This window comes from Aotus nancymaae, unplaced genomic scaffold (assembly GCF_030222135.1).
Source record: "Aotus nancymaae isolate 86718 unplaced genomic scaffold, 86718_ANA_hifiasm-v0.15.2.pri h1tg000059l, whole genome shotgun sequence".
In the NCBI taxonomy this organism is placed as follows: Eukaryota; Metazoa; Chordata; class Mammalia; order Primates; family Aotidae; genus Aotus; species Aotus nancymaae.
The window spans coordinates 55175305-55194727 of NW_026988473.1; the positions used below are offsets into that span (position 1 = coordinate 55175305).

General features: G+C 42.8%; 1 protein-coding gene across 1 annotated transcript; it reads right to left on the minus strand.

Moving 5' to 3' along the window:
* Positions 1-10070: 10070 nt before the first annotated feature.
* Positions 10071-11024, minus strand: LOC105720160 (olfactory receptor 52M1). The gene is given in 1 exon segment (XM_012456463.2): positions 10071-11024. A coding segment is annotated over 1 exon segment (954 nt).
* Between the last annotated feature and the right edge of the window lie 8399 nt (positions 11025-19423).

The window sequence follows — 19423 nt, forward strand, 5'->3', positions numbered from 1 at the left end:
AGCTACAGAGTAAAAAACTGAAAGGGCACAGGAAACAGTCATTGGTCCTTTGGAAAGTCTCACCTCTGAGGAGAATCTGCATGCACTGCTCTTGGGCACAGTCACATAAGGTTTTGGTTGCTGGCCGGGTCACACTCCCAGGGCAGCGCAGGGCCCCCAGCTCCAAGCCTGCACCGGCCCTCAGGCAAACCTTCCAACTCACACTAGTTCCCACAACTTTGGAGCCCAGGGGCATGGGCAGGTCAAGGAGGATGACTTCTGACTCCCAGCTCAGTCAAGTCCTGAGCCCCTGAGGTGGGGAGCTGCTTCCCAAAAGTCCACAATGGAGAGAGGCAGGTAGAACTGCATATGTTGGGTGAGGCAGAGGGGTGTCCCAGGAGGCAGACCCGGGAGTAGAGGGGCCAGAGGCTGCCTGCACAAATCTGCACCAGAGCAGACTGCGCAGCCACTCCCTGCCAGGTCAGCCCCCAGGGCAGCACTGTCTCCCCAGGACAGACCTCAGGGAGTCCCTTTATTCCTCCTTAATTGGCTTTGAGAGAAGTCTTTGAAGAGAGATCTCAAAGGACTCTACTCATAAAAGGTATTCATTCTTCCCAAGGACCCACTGCTATGGAGGAAAAAAGACTTCTCTGTGGGACTTGCTGTAATTGTGTTAGCATGGGTCTTCCCAAGAACAAAGATGGAACTAGATATCTCAGAGGCTTATTGAAGGGGGCTGGAGGAAAATGGCCATAAAGGAAGATGGAGAGAGAGGGATCTAAAGAGAGGCTAGGAGCCACAAGGTCACAGTGCAAGTCTCCTTTTTGGGAGGGTGGAAGGAAAATAAGGAGGGTCTTAAATGTCTGTGCATCTCTAAGAATGTTTTGGAAAGGTTAATGGAGACCTTGAACAAGGGCACCTATGAGGAGTCCAGTATCTCATAAGATTAGGCCTGTTTTAATAGTTCTGTGCCCATTGATTGGTCAGAAACAACCAAAGGGAAGTGAAGCCTAGAAAATGCCATGTATTACTATAGCACAGTGACTAAGGCCATCCAATATGCTGTCTGCATTCAATCTTAAAAGCATGTTTTCATGGCCATCACAGTCCTTTCTTGCACTGCATGGATCTCCTTCAAACAGATGTGAGGAACATCTCCTTCATAGCTCCAGTGGGTCTTCCTTGCTGAAGGGGATACTCAGCGGAAGGTTAATAGAACAAACTACACCCCTTTTCTCTGAAGTAGTTTTAGGACACGACTCTTCCTCTCATTCCTTTGTTACTCAATTCTTCTCACCCTCAACTATTGCCATGGCAAATCTTGGTGGCTTACCTAGTGGGGTGACCCCAATCGTTTATTCCTGAGAGGACTGACTATTTAATCATACCTTCATCTGGGGAATGATCCACACGTATGCCCATAGTCACAATGGGTCAAGGAAGCACCAGAAAATGCAAGTGGATCACCTGACTTCACACATTTTATGTATCTATCTTCATATACATTGTATAAAGGCAACACTCTCTTCCTGCTAATCAAGATCAATTACTTTCGCCAGTATGGCAACTCCTCACCTTTTGGTCCCTGGGCATAGTAGTGCAAGGTATCCTGATGGCAGCTGTGAGTTGTAGTTCAATGGGACCTTGAGTCCCTTGCACACAGTGAACCTGCTTTGGGAACCAGAATCTCCAACACTGCAGAGCCAAGATTTCCAGAAATGGGAAGCCAATCTCCTAGTAGACTATCAGAAATGACTAAGATATTCCTGTGTTTACCCCTTGGGTTCTGGTTTATGGTACTTCTCCTATTGGAGATGCAGCACCATATAGATCTCTAATTAAGCACACATAATGTATTCTGAAGGCTGACATTCTGCTTCAGTGAGATGCTGCTTTAGTGTGTTCTTAGCGCAGGTATCCTTAATATCCTGAGGCCAGCTGCTTCTGTTAATGTTATACTACCAGTGAATCCCATGGTCATCAGCCCTATTCTATCTTGCATATCTTTGCTGTGAATCATGTCTATTCCTTTGATCCTGTGCCATGTGGGGTCTCTTGCCTGTACATAAGGGATTTGGAAGTCATCAAAGTAGTACTAATGGCCAAGGATCTGTGGACAAGACAGGCAAACCCACGCCCAAAACAAATACATAACTGAAAGTAGAAACCACTGGCACTCCCAGAATATAGAGGCTCAATGTAGATCTGAACTGCCACTAAGTGGCCTCCTTGAGGAGCAACACATCTGGGCTTCAGGAACCATAAATAGGATCTTCTGCTGCCACTGATGCCATTCTATAACCCGTCATTCCAGTTCTGAACTGAACAATGAAGGCTAGCTAACTTCAACTAGCAGAATCACTTCATCTACTTGAATGTTCAGTGCCTCATGGGGTAGATGTCTTTTAAAGATACAAGAATCTTCACAGTTTGGGCCTGATTCACACATACTCAAATTTATGCCTCTCTCCCAATCTTTCTTTTAATCATCTGGTCTCTTTCTAAGCCCCTGACCAGATAGAAGGCCGTTGACCACTACACAGAAATTTAAAGAGATTCTCATCCTGGGCCACTTTTTCTTCAATAAGTGATAATACTACTTGATACCTGGTTATCCACTTCCCGTGGAAGAAACTGATAATTGATAAGTTTATCAATTAGTGATAGCAAGTTTCACTAGTTGAAGACTGCTTCTCCACTCTCTTGTAACCGCCCCTGGGTATGGCTGTAATGCACATGCCGTGCACCTTACACCGTGGCTTGCCAACCCATCTGGAATCGGGCTCGAGCTTTTTTTGTCTAAAGCCTTTACAAAGCACCTCGTGTTCATTTGGCACAATCAACATGATTCCATCTGGAATCGGGCTCCAGCTTTTTTTGTCTAAGGCCTTTACTGTACGAAGCACCTCGTGTTCATTTGGCACAATCAACATACCGTTGGATCACTGAGATGTGCTCTGGGATGTCCAGGCAGTCCATGTCTTTTAGGACTATACTACGGCACATGACAGTAGAGTTAATGTGCCCAAGGCAAACTGAGTCCTATTTTCTATCCTGTATGAATATGAACTTTGATCATCATATAACTGGAATAGAAAGCAATAAACTACCAAGTTCTCTATCATGCATTCAAAAAGCTTTCTATTTTGGTGGGGACGGCAGTTTCAGAACAAAGTCTTGTATGGTTGTTATTTAAACAACTTGGTATAGTAATTTAAGTTTCAGTGTCTTAAAAACATAATCAGTGAATGGATCTGTGGAAGCAGGCTATATGGAGACTGTTTAAAGTAGGGGCTCTATTCTAGATATTAGTCTATGTAGTAAATAGAGTAACCATGACTGTACTTCCAATTTCTGGATATCAATGTCGACTCAAACTGTTCAATAATCATCAATGTCTAGTTCTTTCTCCAAAGTACAGTTGCCTGAGTAAATTATCACAGGTGCCTTTGAGGAAGAACTGAGATAATCATGGTACATAATGGGGGCTTTTTCAGGGCTTTTCTACTTAAGGATTCAGATACCTCTTCAATGAGTTCTGGATCTAGAAACTGACAAAAGCTTGCGAATTGGGCCTGACATTGACTTCACTAGTGATTATCTCAGCCTTCTGATCCTCCATTTTTGCAGTGTTCATAAGTTGTGAGAAAAGCCTGCTGACTGCATATCTATCTTGGTCCTTAGGGGAAAATACTTAATCTCCACTACTCTGTCTGGGTCAAGCCACATCTGTAGCAATTAATAGGTATGCCTTGGGAATTCCGGGGTTTGTGGGCTTGCATGTGGCCATAAAAGCTGCTGCTGCTTTTTTTGTCGCTCTATCTTTATTGTAAAAGACTGAGGTGTAGACACTTTGAAGAGGTCCTCTAAAGTACTATCTGGTTCCAGGGCCCATTGCTGCAATGTCCTCCTGATTTCAGGGGCTGCCTGAGTACTTTATCCTTCATAATTAGTTGTTCCTCCACTGAATCAGGAGATAGAGAGCTGTGCTTTACCAAGAACTTTCTAGCCTTTCCAAGAAGGCAGTGAGATTTTTATTAAACTCCTGGTCTGTCATGGTGTATCTACTTCATTAAATTCCTGGTCTATCTAAAATCAAGGCTTGGTCCTAATTCTACATAAGCCCACTGGTATGCACACTTGAAAATGTCTCCTCTTCCAGTCTCCCATCTCATCATTGGTATCCCATCCAGGGTCATTTGCTGGTACTTTTCTTCCAGTTGGATAAAGTTTGCCCCCCCGCCACACTCCCTGATGCTATATGATACAAAGCTCATCCCCAGTTTTTTCTGCCACTTGCAGAGCAGCTTGTTTCTCAGTGCCCACCACGGTTTGATTTCAAATTAACATTTTTTTCCAGGAGAGCTTAAATATTTGGGTTAAATTCTAAAAAGACTCTTTCATATATAATATGCATATATATAATATCAGGGTTATCTGAAAACTTGCCAAGATACCCTTAATTTGCTTTAAGTTCTATAGAGAGAAGAGAACCTGGACCTTACTGGGGCCAAATTCACCAGGCATCTGTTGGAGGGGCAAGAGTGAGACTGGGGCTTGTCTAATCTGATGATTTCTAGGAGGCGGCAGGAGAAACTAAAGCTGGATAGGGAGGTTGGCGTGAACCTGGAGAAGCAGGGCTGGAGGGAGCTGGCTTCTCTGCTAGGAGTGCCTCTGGAATTCATTTTTTCAGTTGCCTGGGATTGCCCCTTGCATCCTTTCCTGATACAGCAAACAGGAGGGCTGCATTAACCCTGCACTGTTAGCAAAGCTCTGGATTGCTCTGAAATGTATAGAAAGGATGCACATATGGGGCCTCAGACCACCTGTCCTCATGCCTATACAAAAAGGTCCAGGCCAGGCGCGGTGGCTCAAGCCTGTAATCCCAGCACTTTGGGAGGCCGAGGTGGGTGGATCACGAAGTCAAGAGATCGACTATCCTGGTCAACATGGTGAAACCCCGTCTCTACTAAAAATACAAAAAATTAGCTGGGCATAGTGGCACGTGCCTGTAATCCCAGCTACTCGGGAGGCTGAGGCAGAATTGCCTGAACCCAGGAGGCGGAGGTTGCGGTGAGCCAAGATCGCGCCATTGCACACCAGCCTGGGTAACAAGAGCGAAACTCTGTCTCAAAAAAAAAAAAAAAAAAAAAAAATAGTCCAACTGCCCTATAGTATTGAAATAAATGACTCCTGAGCCCAAGCCAGTCCTTTATAATTTGGCCAAACCTATGTGCAGAGGGCTATGAGGCATTTTTCCTTCAGATATTGAGGATTAAAGCAGTCCCAATGGTTCAGGATACACTCTAGAGGAGTATAAGCTAGGGGTGGTGAAGAGCTGGTTGCCCATTCAGAGAGAAAGGAAAATAGAGGCATTGCTCATTTCCCTCTTTCACCAAAAAATTGTGGTGTGAGGATGAAAGAAAGGCATTCCCTTTAATTTTTTTGTTGTTCCTGAGTCCCAGTGACCCTAGACGGATAGCTGCCATTGCAATTTCCACCCATGAAGCAGGGGCACCTGGAGAGTAGGAATTAGCCACCTTTACCTGTGCCTTTATTTTCCCTACTGTCGGCAACCTTTGAGTTTCCTGGGCCTTTATGCCATGGAGCACGGCCTCCTTCCCTGAAGCAGGGGTTTAGTCGGCAGGCATTTGTTCTGCCTATTTACATGGTGCCTGTCGCCTGGCTTTGGATTCCTCAGATCTGGTTTCCTTTCTAGGGTCTCAGCCTGAAGCCTGGAATTGAGTTTGGGACAAAAAAATTTCAGGATCTGCATTTATCTGTTGAAGTCTCAAATGGGCCTTGCGAAATTTGCAATTACTAGCCAGCAGGGGTCACTCCATTTTTTCTAGCATAAGCAGAGTGCTGGGGAAAGGAGCCCTCTCACTTAGAGAAGGGGGAAAAAAAGAAAATGGGGAAGGGAAAAAAACACAGCTTAGGGGCAAAAGGGGGAGGTCTGTGGGAAGAACCTCCACGCAGGGCCCCAGCAGCAGCTGCAGTTTTCTCCCACCCTTTGTGGGCATTGGACGTGGCTTGTGCATGCTGCAGGACACACGAAGGCACCTGAGCTGGGAGGGAAGGCACCTTGCACCACCTGCACCTGTGGCTGTTGGGATGGGGCTGGGGATGGCACTTCTAAGAATAGACCACGTAGTTCTGAACAACACCTTTGGCTGAGCCAAATGCCATCATTGCCGCAGTTGTAGCAAAACTGTTAACGTTATAAAAGAAGAAATCGGAGCCATTTCAAACTGAAAGAAGAGATATAACAAAGTCTTGGGGTCCTGGCCAATGGAGTTCAGTCTTGGAGTCTTCCAGCAAAAGATGTCTTTGGTTGCCCCAAGGGTTTACTCCAGTCCCATGTGACAGCTAGACCTCTGTGAAGGAAAACGGAGCCAGTATTCCTGTTGATTACAGGAAAGAGTTGGCAGGGTTATGGAAAAGACAGATCCGACAGTTCTGTGTTTTAACTTTTTTTTTTTTAATCCCAGACAAGCCTCCAGATGACAGTTCCCTGACCCCCATTTCAGGACATGTGACAAGGCTGTTGCTCATCTGTTTGGATGCTATGTGTGTTCAAACCCCTTATGGGAGAGAAAGCACACAGATGGACAGGAGTCGGGCAAGCACCTCTTGGCTCCAGCCCCACAGCAGTGTCCGAGGTGGGAGCCTGCGACTCCTGAAGCCCAAGTGAGCATGTGTTACAGTGTGCTCAGTGGGATGGGTGGGGAGCTAGAAAGGGGATGGAATGGAAACACGATCTTCCCCTGGAGTCTGGCCACCTAGTGACTGATCTCCTCTCTGACCACCTCCAGCCAAACTCCTCTTGGTGTTCAGATGTTTCTTTTCTCACTGCTGTGCTATTGTGCCATTCTTCTGCTCTTCTGTTCATCTCCTCACCTGCTTGTGGGGTCTGGGGTTTATAAGGGTACAGGATAGAGGGGGTACGGCAGGCCAAAAGGCAACTTTTGAGGCAAAAATAGGAACGCCTGTTCCTGCTTAGGGCTGTGGGTTTCCAGGCTTGAGGATGGGGCCTTTGCTAAGGAAGATTTGTTAGTTAACTCTAAAAACAATTCTATTGTACAGCTACTTCCTTCTTTATCCAGCCCTGCCTGTTCTCAGCAAGAATATGCTGTCTTTAACCCTATGTATTACCCTGGCAGTCAGAAGAGGTGAGAGCAGCTCCTGAGGGAATACCTGTTGCTGCACCAAAGTGTTACGTTTTACTAGAGAAAAGTGGGTCACCTCTGAAAGCCCAAAGCATTTAGGATATCTACAGTTTCAACATCTTCAAGGGCATCCCTTCCCACGCCGTGTTTCAGTGACTCAGGTTTTGCTAAATATGGCCCTGACTTTAGAATAACACTTTCCTGAGCTCTCAAACATTTCTGTGTGCTTGTAACAATTGTCTTCAGTCTGCTTCTCAGCTGTACATCATTGCAGGGGACTTTCTCTGGTTGCTTAGAAGGAGACCTTTAAGTTCTCACGCCTTATCCATTAATTGTTTAATAGCTCTCCACTTCATTATTCTGCAAGGGCACCAGTGTAACTTAGAAGAAACCAATAAACTCTACGATCTTAGGCCTAATCTCATCTTAGTATTTTTCTGAAGAATATGCTTGTGAAGGAGAATCGGGGAGGGAGCCGGAGGAGGTTGGGAGAACTAATGGTAAATGCCAGCCTGACTTCTGTAAAGGATTGAGGGAGGCTAAGGAATTATCGCTTAACTTGGCCTTGCTGAAACTTTTAGAAGTTCCATGTGAGAGTCTTGGAGTCATAGTTCCCTGTCAGAAGTGTGCAGTCCCAGGTGGGCCTATTCTAGGTCCCTATCATGCTGGATCACTGGGAACAGCTTCTGGGAAATGTGGCCTCTGTAGAAGCATGGCGATAGTTTAGATGGCAGCGGTTAAAGCTGTCAGTCAACTGCATTCACTGTAGAAGATATGGAAGATACACTTAAAGGTTGCCACAATAATTTTCATGGCTTCTTGTATGTTTCATAAGTTATTTCACTTTGTTTAGGTGACAAACAATGTCCTTTGGCTACATTTTAGATTTCACAACTTCTATATAACAATATACGAAAGCTAGAATTACAGGAACATGGTATTCTATAATCTGACACAGACTGCACAACTTTTGGAGAATGAAGACATGATTCATTCACATGATAGGCTGAAGTTCCTGAAGTTCCACAAATTGGGTTCCAACTTATGTCTACTTTCTTCCCATATACTTTCCTCCAGGAAAAAAAAAAAATGTGCTGTGGGAAAACAGCGAGTTTTCTATCTTAGTTTAACCTTACTAGATGACATTTTTAAATCGCATCAGAGGTCATTCTGGGTCACTGTGCTTTGCCCTTTCACCCCTGCTCCGTAGACAGCTTGTGAGCACATACTTTGCACTGATTCCAAAGTCTTCCTCTGGTTTCCAACCATGGTGGGATAGGTAAAGCAGAAGACGCATCTTATGATTGTTTCCCCAATCATAGGGAGAACACTCACTCTCTAAACTTGGATGAAAGTTTAGGGAAAGCTATTCATTATAGTCTGAGAGGATGGAAGTTAGAGACGCATGTAATTGGATCCCTAAATGATCACGCATTCCAGATACCTCAATAGTGGAGTGGTTTCCATTCTTTGGACTAGCCAAAGAGAAACTAGAAAGCAGTTTCTATGGTTTCATGCGGAACTCCTTCCTTTGCGCCTGATACTCCTTTCTGTCATGCCCAATTACATGATTTGGTGTATACCTAAAGCCTAGTGTATTCAAAATTTTCCTGACTGTATGGAGTTGTAAATCTAGGTCTGTTCACTAATTTTACATTTTGTTCTTCCTTTGGAAACAGCACCGTAAAGGAGACTTCTTTTGGATCTGGCTTTAGAAATGAGTGTAGCTAATGTCTGCTGTGTTGGGAACTTTAAGAGCATGACAACTCGGACCTCCAGGAAATTTTCAGTGTCTTTCCTCAGATAAGGAAAATGTAGATCAGAGGCTGGAAGCTTTTGAGCTTTAAAAACAAACTCGGCTGAATCCCTGGTTTCATTGTTGTTCACTGAGTGACCTTGGGCAATTATATCACTTCTGGGAACTCAATTGCTTCATTTGCAAAATGGAGTAATTCTTACCTTACAGTGTGGAAGTGAGGACTATGTCAATTCCGTCAATAGTAACTAAATACTTTATTCACATTAACTACATTCTAGTTATTGTGCTAACATTTAATCTGGAGGATGAAGTCAGTGTCTTCATAAATTGTATAACTCACAATTTATGCCGATTCATTTTAAGGATGTAGCACTGTCGGCAGGAATCCTACAGATGGATCAGGGTTTGGGGAGTGTTTCTGTGGGAAACGGAAGGCTTATTTCCACAGAGCCCTCATATGTCTCAAGCCTGCAGAGAATACAACAAAGGCAATGTTGAGACATGGTAATCTTGTCTCATTTTCCTTCATTGACCTGACAAATTTTGGGGGGCCACATTATCTTTCATAAGTATCCCCAAATCTTCTGGGCATACAAGTAAGTCTTCTAGAGCACATTATTACCAGCAGTTTAAACAGCATCTCAATCACTAGAGGCTAAACTTGGGAAGTATCTTGTATCTAAGGAAATGTCAATTAAATGATTTAGTTTTTAGAATTTACCTCTTAAAAGATATACAGGAAACCAAGAGTAGAAAGTATTAATACATAACAATGTTACAAACTCCAAAACATGGAGCAAGGCAGCTCAAGTAACTATGCAGTTCATAGAGTGAGGGTGTTCTGTCCTATTTCCTCATAAAATATAAACAATAATACTTCAGGATATTTCCAAGAGTTACATGACACAATGCTAAATGTTAGCAGTTTGTCGCTGTTACTGTTGGTTTACCTTCTTTGCAGCTCAAGTATCTTTTAGTCATAAGTTTTATATTTTCCACCTTTAGGACTTAGAGTTGTATACTTTCTTAGTATTCCTTTGAAACTACAAAAGTTGGAGACCACAGGGCCTAATATCTCAAACTGCTTGTAAAGTTCCCAACAGGACGCAGCCTACCATATTTAAACACCTCCTCCATGAGCTTAGTTGAGAAGAAAATAGCAATCAGCTAATCTTCTTTTCTATCCTCAGGATTTGGAGAAGCCTCTCTCGGATCTGCTTGGTGCGAACAGCATAGACAATGGGATTGAGGATTGGAGGAATGAGGAGATAGAAGTTGGCCAGCAGTGTGTGAACTGGTGGAGGCACACAGCGACCAAATCAATGAATCAGGGAAGAAACGGCAATGGGAACATAAAAGATCAGGATGGCACAGATGTGTGAACTGCACGTCCCCAGGGTTTTAAGCCTGGCCTCAGGAGTGGTTAGCCCCATCACGGCCCTGAAAATCATCACGTAGGAGGCAGCAATAGCCACTGAGTCCAGGATCAACACCAGAAAGCCAATGCTCAGCCCATAGATATTATTGACCCTGCTGTCGCCACACGTCAAGGCAACTACAGCCATGTGCTCACAGTAGGAGTGGGAGATAACGTGGGCTTTATAAAGGGGCAGCCGCAGGCGGATCATCAGAGGCAGAGGTCCAATGTAGAGAACCCCCCGGAGGACGGAAACCAACCCCAAACGACTCACCACTGCATGAGTGAGCACCATGCTATGACGTAGTGGGTTGCAGATGGCCACATAGCGATCAAAAGCCATGGCAAGGAAGATGCCCGACTCAGCAGTGGCAAAGCAGTGGATAAGGAACATTTGGCCCAAGCAGGCATCCAGGCCGATGTTACCAGCACCAAACCAGAAGATTCCCAGAAGTTTGGGCATAGTGGAAGTAGACAGAACCAGGTCAATGGCAGCCAACATGCACAGGAAAAAGTACATGGGCTGGTGCAGGCTACGCTCTACCCTTACCACAGCCAGGATGGTCACATTCGCCACCACAGCCACCAGGTACATGGAGCCAAAGGGGATGGAGAGCCAGATGTGCAGGGACTCCAGCTCTGGGATGCCAGTGAGCCGGAAGGAGCTGGGTACCGAGCACACATTATGAAAATTGAGCATGGCTATTTATATGTGAACCTTCTCACTTGTACCACTAAATGCAGCAGCGTGTTTTTCCTGGAAACAAAAGAAAATATTTTGCTCTAAGGCCTTACAATAAGGAATAGGATCACTGACTAGATGTTAAATAATAAGTCATCCTTAGAAGAAATTGTAGAATGTCAGTGTCACATCATACTAAAATATTCAGTCTTACCAAGCACAAGCCAAAACACTCATTTGAATGAAATATATCTCTTTGCAGTATGACCTTCAAGGTGTTGATATTCTTGCATCACTGAATGAATTGACCTAAAGCAAATATCTATTTGGTCATTTGCCACTGCATGTAGGCTGAGATGACTCTTGAGATAATATTGGAAGGCTTTAGAGTATAGAGTTCCTTGAAAAAGGAGATGCATTGAAGTGTCAGAGGGTCAAAGACTCCTGGAACTATCTAGGCTGTATGGTAAATGAAAGCTTAAGCCCGGGAACAGAATTGACTACTGGATGAGCTGAAGTGTCTAATTTGTAGGCCAGAATCACAAAGCAGCGACTTGGGATGGTAAAAATGGGACCTCCAGAGGGTGGAAGGGACCTTCCAGAGGGTGGAAACAAAGTGATTTCTGAAAGATAAAAGCTTATCAAAGCTCACTTTATGCATATTTGATGTCCAGAGGCAAAGCCTGGCAAGAGTCTCCTCCCTTTCTGAAGGCTGAATATGAAGATAAGACTCCAGAAACAGGGTTATCAGCAGGGAGGAAGAAGATACTCAGTGCAGAGTGGCATGAAGCCTGGGATACAAACATTTGGTAATGAAATGTCTTTACTTGGAATCCAGAGCAACTCACTAAAAAGATACCAATTTAAAGAAAATACATGAAAACAATTTATGTTATCTCTGATTTGGTTTTTTCCTTCTTTGTCTAAAAGATCATAACAGAATGAGTTCCTTATAGATCGGAGGAATGTGAAAGGAAGTGAGGAGCTTGTGAGAAGTTTAATACTCTACATCTTGAGCCTAGTTATGTTGACTACAGTAGAATAGTCAGTTGTCTGGGCTTAGGACCTTTCTAGATCTGTCTTCAAATCTTGGCATTGGGAGCTTAGGCGAACTGCTTTATCCCATTACTGAAATACGACTAACCTCAATTTGCAACAGACTTAAGGCTGTGGCCTAGAGAAGTCATCATGTCTAAATGAAAATGCAGGGTCTGACAGTAACACTAAGCATTAGCTCTTTATTCTGTTGAGACTAACATGCAAAGCCAAAAATGTTCAAACCTCAAAGGACTCTAGAATGTCTATCTCCAGGAAGCTGTAGTGCTCTGGAGGATGACTGCTCTAAGCCTGTTGATGTTATTCCATAAAACTTCTCTCCTTTAAGCTGGGCTTACCTTAAGATTCTCAAAGATTACAAGTGGACATAGTGTTTGCAGTAACTGTGAAGAGGGAAGATAAAAAAGCTGAGTCATTGGAGCTGGGAAGAAGAGTACACAGGAACTGGCCTGTGAGGCCATCAGCTAGAATAGGGTGATGGGTTTAGTTGGAAGGTGGCTGGCTTGGCTTCCTTAACCTATGTGCTGGTTGTTCACCATTTGCATAGATCCCTGTTCTATGCCCCAGAAATATACTCACGAGCTGTATCACCCAGATTCCCTTATCCTCTAGATTCCAGCGGGGCTCAGTCAATGTGAGGCACTAACGTTAGAAAAGAGGGTAAAACCAATGATCAGAGACCTACTGTCTAGTTCCCTTCCTGCCTGCCACTTCACTTTTGGCAGTGTCTTGGTCTTATGTCTCTGCATATAGTCCCTTCAAATGCCCTTTGACTATGCCACTTGTTCTTTTGTGAATATATCAGACCAGATCCGAACAGTATATAATCTTTACCCAGTATCGTCTCTTGATAAGAAGACCGCTTCCTCAGTAGGACACAGAATCTGAAAGTTGACAAGTCACAAAAATAATTCTAAAGGCGAAGGAGCTATAAACTCACGGGAATTGGGCTAGATACTCTTTCCTCTGATACTAAGATTTACAATAAAGGGGGACTTTTCTATTTTACTTCTATGTCGAATCAAATGGCTTTTATAGCTTGCATGTGTCCTAAGCAAAGCTGTAATATGAAAAAGTTTTGTTCTACTCCAGAAATGGAGAGTTCTTGAATGGTAAAATTACCAGGACTCTACCAAGTGGATTTTTCTTTTGCCATGATTCCTAAGTACAGCTATTACTCCTCCTATGTTGGTGAGAAAGCTGTTGCAGGGTTCATCTTTCCTCCTAATGCAATTTGAACCCCTTCGCTATTTCCCTGGTGAGTGGCTCCCTTCTAGGTTTGTGCAGAGATCATGTTGTAGGAGAATCTTAAAGGCGCAAATCACAGATGAGACCAAGTGTGTACCTGGTGAATTGTGGACATGAGAGGAAGTGACTTCTCATGAAATCCAATAGGCCTCTGGTGTCACAGACCTTGTTACAGCCATATCAGATGTCCTCTGGACTGACCTGAAACTCCGGAGAAGGTCAAACTTATCTTCTCTCACTTTCCTTTCTCATACCTGACAATATACAGGGCTGTTTTCTGATGGACACCTCCATTTCATCGCTTCCTATTCATTTCTGGGAGCACATCATGAAACTGAAGAGCATATCCTTGACTGGAGAGATGCACTTCAGCTGCTTACATGGGGAGGACCCACTCTTGGGATAGACTTTTGACCCCTGTCTTTTCCTCTAAGACCCTAACACTGAGACCTTTAATTCATACCTCCTTTGTCAGGAGCAGTTCTCATACCTTAAATACAGTAGTCTACTGCAGCTTCTGTGCAGGGATGGTGTGAGCATAATGATGTGTCCACACACATCCACTACACCTGTCATGGCTTTTACCATTCCTCAGCCTTCTTACTACCTCCTAATGAGAATGCATTTTTGTTTCCCAGCTGCAACATGTCCTTTTGCCTCTAAGAATAATTCATATTCTTTCCTGATACTGAAATGACGTTCTTCTTTCCTCCCTCACCTAGTGAATCCTTACATGTTCACCTTGCCATAGCTTAGATACACACTTCTTAGTGAACCTTGCCTTGATTCTGGGTTTGGCGCCCAATTTCTGTACTGCCTGAATAGTTCTCCGAATTGTCTTCTGATGTGTGTTTCCCCAAACAGAGTAGGTTTTAAAAGGCTGGTGATCTTGTCTGTCTTTTACTAGAAGTCATGTACTAGCACAGTACATGGCTCTGCTGAATAAGAAATTATTGCACCTATTTAAAGAACATGGCCATGTATTAAAGGGTCTTGTATTGGTATTAGTGAACTAGAGGCTTCATCAGACTCCTTGTATGTGGCTCTGTGTGGACTCCACCTTTTCTAAATCCCCTTCCCAGAGAATCCCTTTCCTGAGTCTTGCCTTAAACTTATAGGAACATGAGCTAAGTTGGCTCCCCAAGGTCTGTACATCCTTATAAGCTGGGGACTCTTCCCTATGACCCCTATTCTTTTTCTATATCATTCTTCATAAGATCCTCTTACCTGGGCTGTGTCATGTCAGTAAGAGCCTGGAGCTCTACAAATGCCTCAGAGACCTTGCACTTATGAGCACTCTGCTCAGGTGTCTAGGGAATTCCATCTGGGATCTGAGCCTCCCCACTTTCCTCAATATAGAAAGCTAATAGCAGGCTTTGTCCCAGAAGGATGAGCACAGAATCCAAACTTAAGCACAGCTGTTCCTGGCATGCCAGAGTTGGTCCAGAGGGAAGGAACAGACCCATTAACTGAGTCCTAATCCCTTGTGTCCAAGTCCTCTTGTTTCTTGCATCTAGCCTTCCTGGTATCTGAAGCTATTCTAAGATCACCAAGTAGAAATCAAAGACGTTCCTGGGGTAGGGATGCGTCCTCTAGGGCTCGGATGGAAATTGGAGTTCAGCCCACTTGTCTAAAGTCTAATCTCTTTACAGTCCTAGGAGGTGATGGTAGGGTCCTAAATTTTATTTAAGACAACTCAATAGCAACTCTTTAAAATTAGATACTGAACACATTTTCCCCCACTCTGGTTTATATTGTGGAAAGGACCCTAAACTTGTAGGTGGAATGGTAGATCTCCTTTATCTTTTTGAATCTAACCTTCTCTAACATCACTTTTCTCAAAGTGAAAAACTGAAGCAGTTTTTTCTTCAACTGTTCTAATAGGATGTTCACGGGTTGGAGCATCACACTTGAGGATGTGTGACAAGGCATGGCCTCTGAAGCTTCAAGGTTTGAGTTTGCATAGCCAGCTTGGTTACATAGTCACTATATGACCTGAAGCAAGTTACATCATTGCCAGTTCTTCAAGCGTAAATTGAATAATCTCTTTGGGTAGAAGTTATAACTTGGATACTGTATATAAAGAGCCTAGTAAGACAAACATGACAGATGCTTAAACAGCATTATCACCATTACTGCTGTCTGTGTCTTCAAAAAGGGGTTAGCTCTAAGCCTTAGAGACAAAACCTGACCTTCTCCTTCTAGCTAGGATCTAATATGGTCAGTGAAGGGGCCAATGCAGTAGAATTATGGAAAGGATTTCATTTTCACTTCCACTCCCTTTCAGATAATTCTACCTCTGTAGAACCTCAGGAGAAGCTGGGAACTTCTAGAAGCTTGCAACCTGCTCCCCAAACTTACATTTCACATTCTGTGCAAAATTGCTGGTAGTGGCCAAAATGTACAGGATTCTTCTATCCTGCATGTATGCTGTACCCTTAGCCAAGTAAAAAAGTAGGACTATCAGTCCATACAAATTCATATCCAGATTTTGAAATTCATATTGAGATTCATATCCGGTATTCACCACCTCCAATGGATAAACTCTGCTCTGATAAACTTCATTTAGGATCTTAGTCTGTTCTGTATCTGGATGCCTTGTATAATTAAAAACAAAATATTCAATAAACCAAAGTACTTGTTGAATTATCCTTGAGGTTATATCCCTTAATTAAGGAATTATCCCTTAATTTCATTCACAAACTTTCAAAACCTCATTCTTCCAACTTATGGGGGGATATGCATCAGATGTGCAGAAAAGTATCACCTTTTGCTATAGGAAAATATCAAGCCAATCAGATAAGAGATGTATTCTGCGTTGGAAACGGATCTCAAACAGAAGCAAACATTGTGAAGTTCTAACACTGTCCCCATTCTAACACTGTCCAGGAGAGGGCACTCTGGCCCAAAAATGACATTATGCCACTGGGCTCCACAACACACAAGCATCAAGCTTGGTATTGTTAAGTATCTTAGCCCTTCATTTGAATACAGCTACCCAGTTTTTTTCCATTCAGTCAATCTTATCTTACAGCTAGGCGTTACATGTGTAAGTCCATCAAAGATGAAAAGTGAGACCAACACAATACCAACAACCAAAGCAATTCTATTTCTATTTATAAATTGAATATTGGACCCTCAGCTTCTAACTTCATCAGTTCATTATTTCTCTGATGTAAGCATTGTTCACGTTCAATTCTAGAATAAAACTTTAGACTTGTTGGCCCAGATGCTTAATTGGCGTAGATCGAGATAAATACCAATTGAGGGACTTACGTACATCTCTGAAGTCTGAGAATTACCTCAAATGGGAATACTGATGCTATAATAGGGAAAGCATTTTTCTAAAAGCCACCTTCCTAACCTCACAAGGGGTACATCCAGGAATCAGGCTCCAAGATCAAACTTGAGCTCATTCTTGTCCATGACAGAAGTGGAATACCCCCATGTTTAAGAGTATAGACCACAGCCCAAGTGCCAATTCTGACACGAGATTTGTCCTTGACCCAAGTTATGCCTTAATCTTTAGACTTCCTTATTTCATCCTTGAACACATTCCTAAGTCTCATTTCTTTTTTTATTTCAATAGTTTTTGGGTAATAGGTAGGTTTTGGTTACATGGGTAAGTTTAGTTGTGATTTCTGAGACTTGGTGCACCTGTCACCTGAGCAGTATACGCTGGACCTCCTGGGCTCAAGCCAATCCTCCCAAGCAGCTGGGACCACAGGAATATGCCACCACACCCAGCTAATTTTTTAGTGAGATGTGAACTTCTTTAATCTCCGCTTTTCATATCAGAGACATGAAGTACAGACCGTCCAAGCAATTTGCCTAAGATTTCCACAGTGGCTAAAAGCAAAAGTTTTGGCTTCTTGCACCCTAGGTTCAAATTCTACATGTTCCTTGCACTGAGTGTACTGTGTTCTCAACTTTCTGGAACTCTTTCATAAATACTCTAAGTGTCAAATATTCAAAAGCTACAACCATGGGAGAAGAGGGAACTTTTTAATCAAGCATACTACTTACCCTTAGCCCTCAATGGTGGCCAATCACTTTGTCACACACACCTCAACACAAAACAAAGAAGTTTAGGGTTACTTATTACTGTTTCCAGAAGTTTTGTTCCATCTTTTGTCAAAAGCTCATGATCATATGGCATAAGCTGCAAATATGTCACCCTTTTATTGTTCCTCCTTACTTAAGGACATGTTAAACTTAAGAAAATAAGAGGATTTTTTTTTTTTTTTTTACCTGGATAAGTTATCTACTTCATCCCAGTTTATGGCATCCATGGAGGAGGATCTGACTCTGCAGACAAGCCATTCAACTCCATAGCTGTCTGAATTCTGAACCTCCTCAGTCCCACTTTCATTTTCATTCTGGTTTAGTGACCCCGACCATATTTAGAGTAAATACAAAATTTCACCATCTGAACATGAATTTTTTACCCGTATTTTAAGTTATAAATCATGTTTTGATATACATAATGAAAGTATTGCAGCCAAATCAACAATATATCATCTCACAGAATTACCTGTCCTTATGGCAAGGAAGCCGGAAATCTGCTCTTAGAAAATTTATACTTCATTATGCAGATACAGTCCTCATGTTATACACAAACTCTCTAGGCTTATTCACCCTTTACAGTTGCAAGTTTGTACCCTTGACCTACATCTCCCCATTTCCTCTCCTTTGCTGCCCTGGGTAACCAGTTACACACTTCATTTCCGTCTTTTGACATTTTCTGAATTTCATATATCTTTGTGTCTGACTTATCTAACTTAGATGAACTTGAGAACATCATGCAATCGTCACAAATGGCAGTATTCAATAATGCCACAACTTCTCTACCCATTCATCTGTCAATTGACACATAAGCTGATTCCATATCTTGGCTATTACGAATAGTTTAATGAACATGTAAGTGTGCTTATCTCTGCAAGGTGCTGATTTCATGCCCTATGAGTAAATACCAAGTAGAAAGATTCCTGGGTCTTAGGTTCTGTTAGCCATATGGAGGTTCCTCAAGAGGTTTTCTATTATGGCTTATATGGTTTGGATTTGCTCAAATCTCATGTCAAATTGGAGGAGGGGCCTGCTGAGAGGTGACTGCATCATAGGGGCAGATTTCCCTCTCTGTTCTTATGATAGTTCTCATGGGATTTGATGGTTTAAAGGTGTGTGGCACTTTTCCCTTCAGTCTCTCCTGCTGCCGTGTGAAGAAAGTCCTTGTTTTCCCTTTGCCTTCCGCCATGATTGTAACTTTCCTAAGGCCTCCCAGTCAGGTTTCCTTTTAAGCCTGAGGGACTGTGAGTCAAACCTCTTCTTCATAAATTACCCAATCTCAGATAGCACTTCATAGCGGTGTAAGAACAGACTAATACAATGGTCATACCACTTTGCATTTCACCAATACCATGCAAGTGTTTTCTTCTTTTCTTGGCCTGCATAAAGACTTAGACAACTTTTGTTGTCTTAGAGAGGCTGTGAATGGGATAGGTTAAGAGTCAGGGAAAGCTTGTGTGTGGTATAAGTGAGTGAGGGATAAAGATCAATCTAATGCTACTGGTGGGGTGTTGAAATATCCCACATATGAAACAGATCATCGAGGCAGAGACTAACAAACTCTGGACTTAACACTCAGTCAACTGGACCTGATAGACATCTACAGAATATCCCATAACCATGGAATATGTTCGTATCTGCACACAGACCATATTCTGAGATTAGCCACATGCTTGATCATGAAGCAAGTCTCAAATTTAAAAAAAAAAAAAAAATACCAAGCCCACCCTTAGATCACAGGTCAATAAAAATGGAAATCAATATCAAGAATATCTCTCAACTACACAAAACAAGGAAACTAAACAGCTTACTCCTGAATGACTCCTCAGCAAACATCTAAATTAAGGCAGAAACTTAAAATTCTTTGAAGTTAACGGAGACAAGGATAGAACTTACCAAAATCTCTAAGATGCAGCCAAAGCAGTGTTAAAAGTTTATAGCCCTAAATAACTTCATCAAGAAGTTGCAAAGGGCTCAAATTAACAATCTAACTTTGTACTTGAAAGGAACTAGAAAAAAAAGTCCCAGTGCTAGCAGAAGAAAAACAT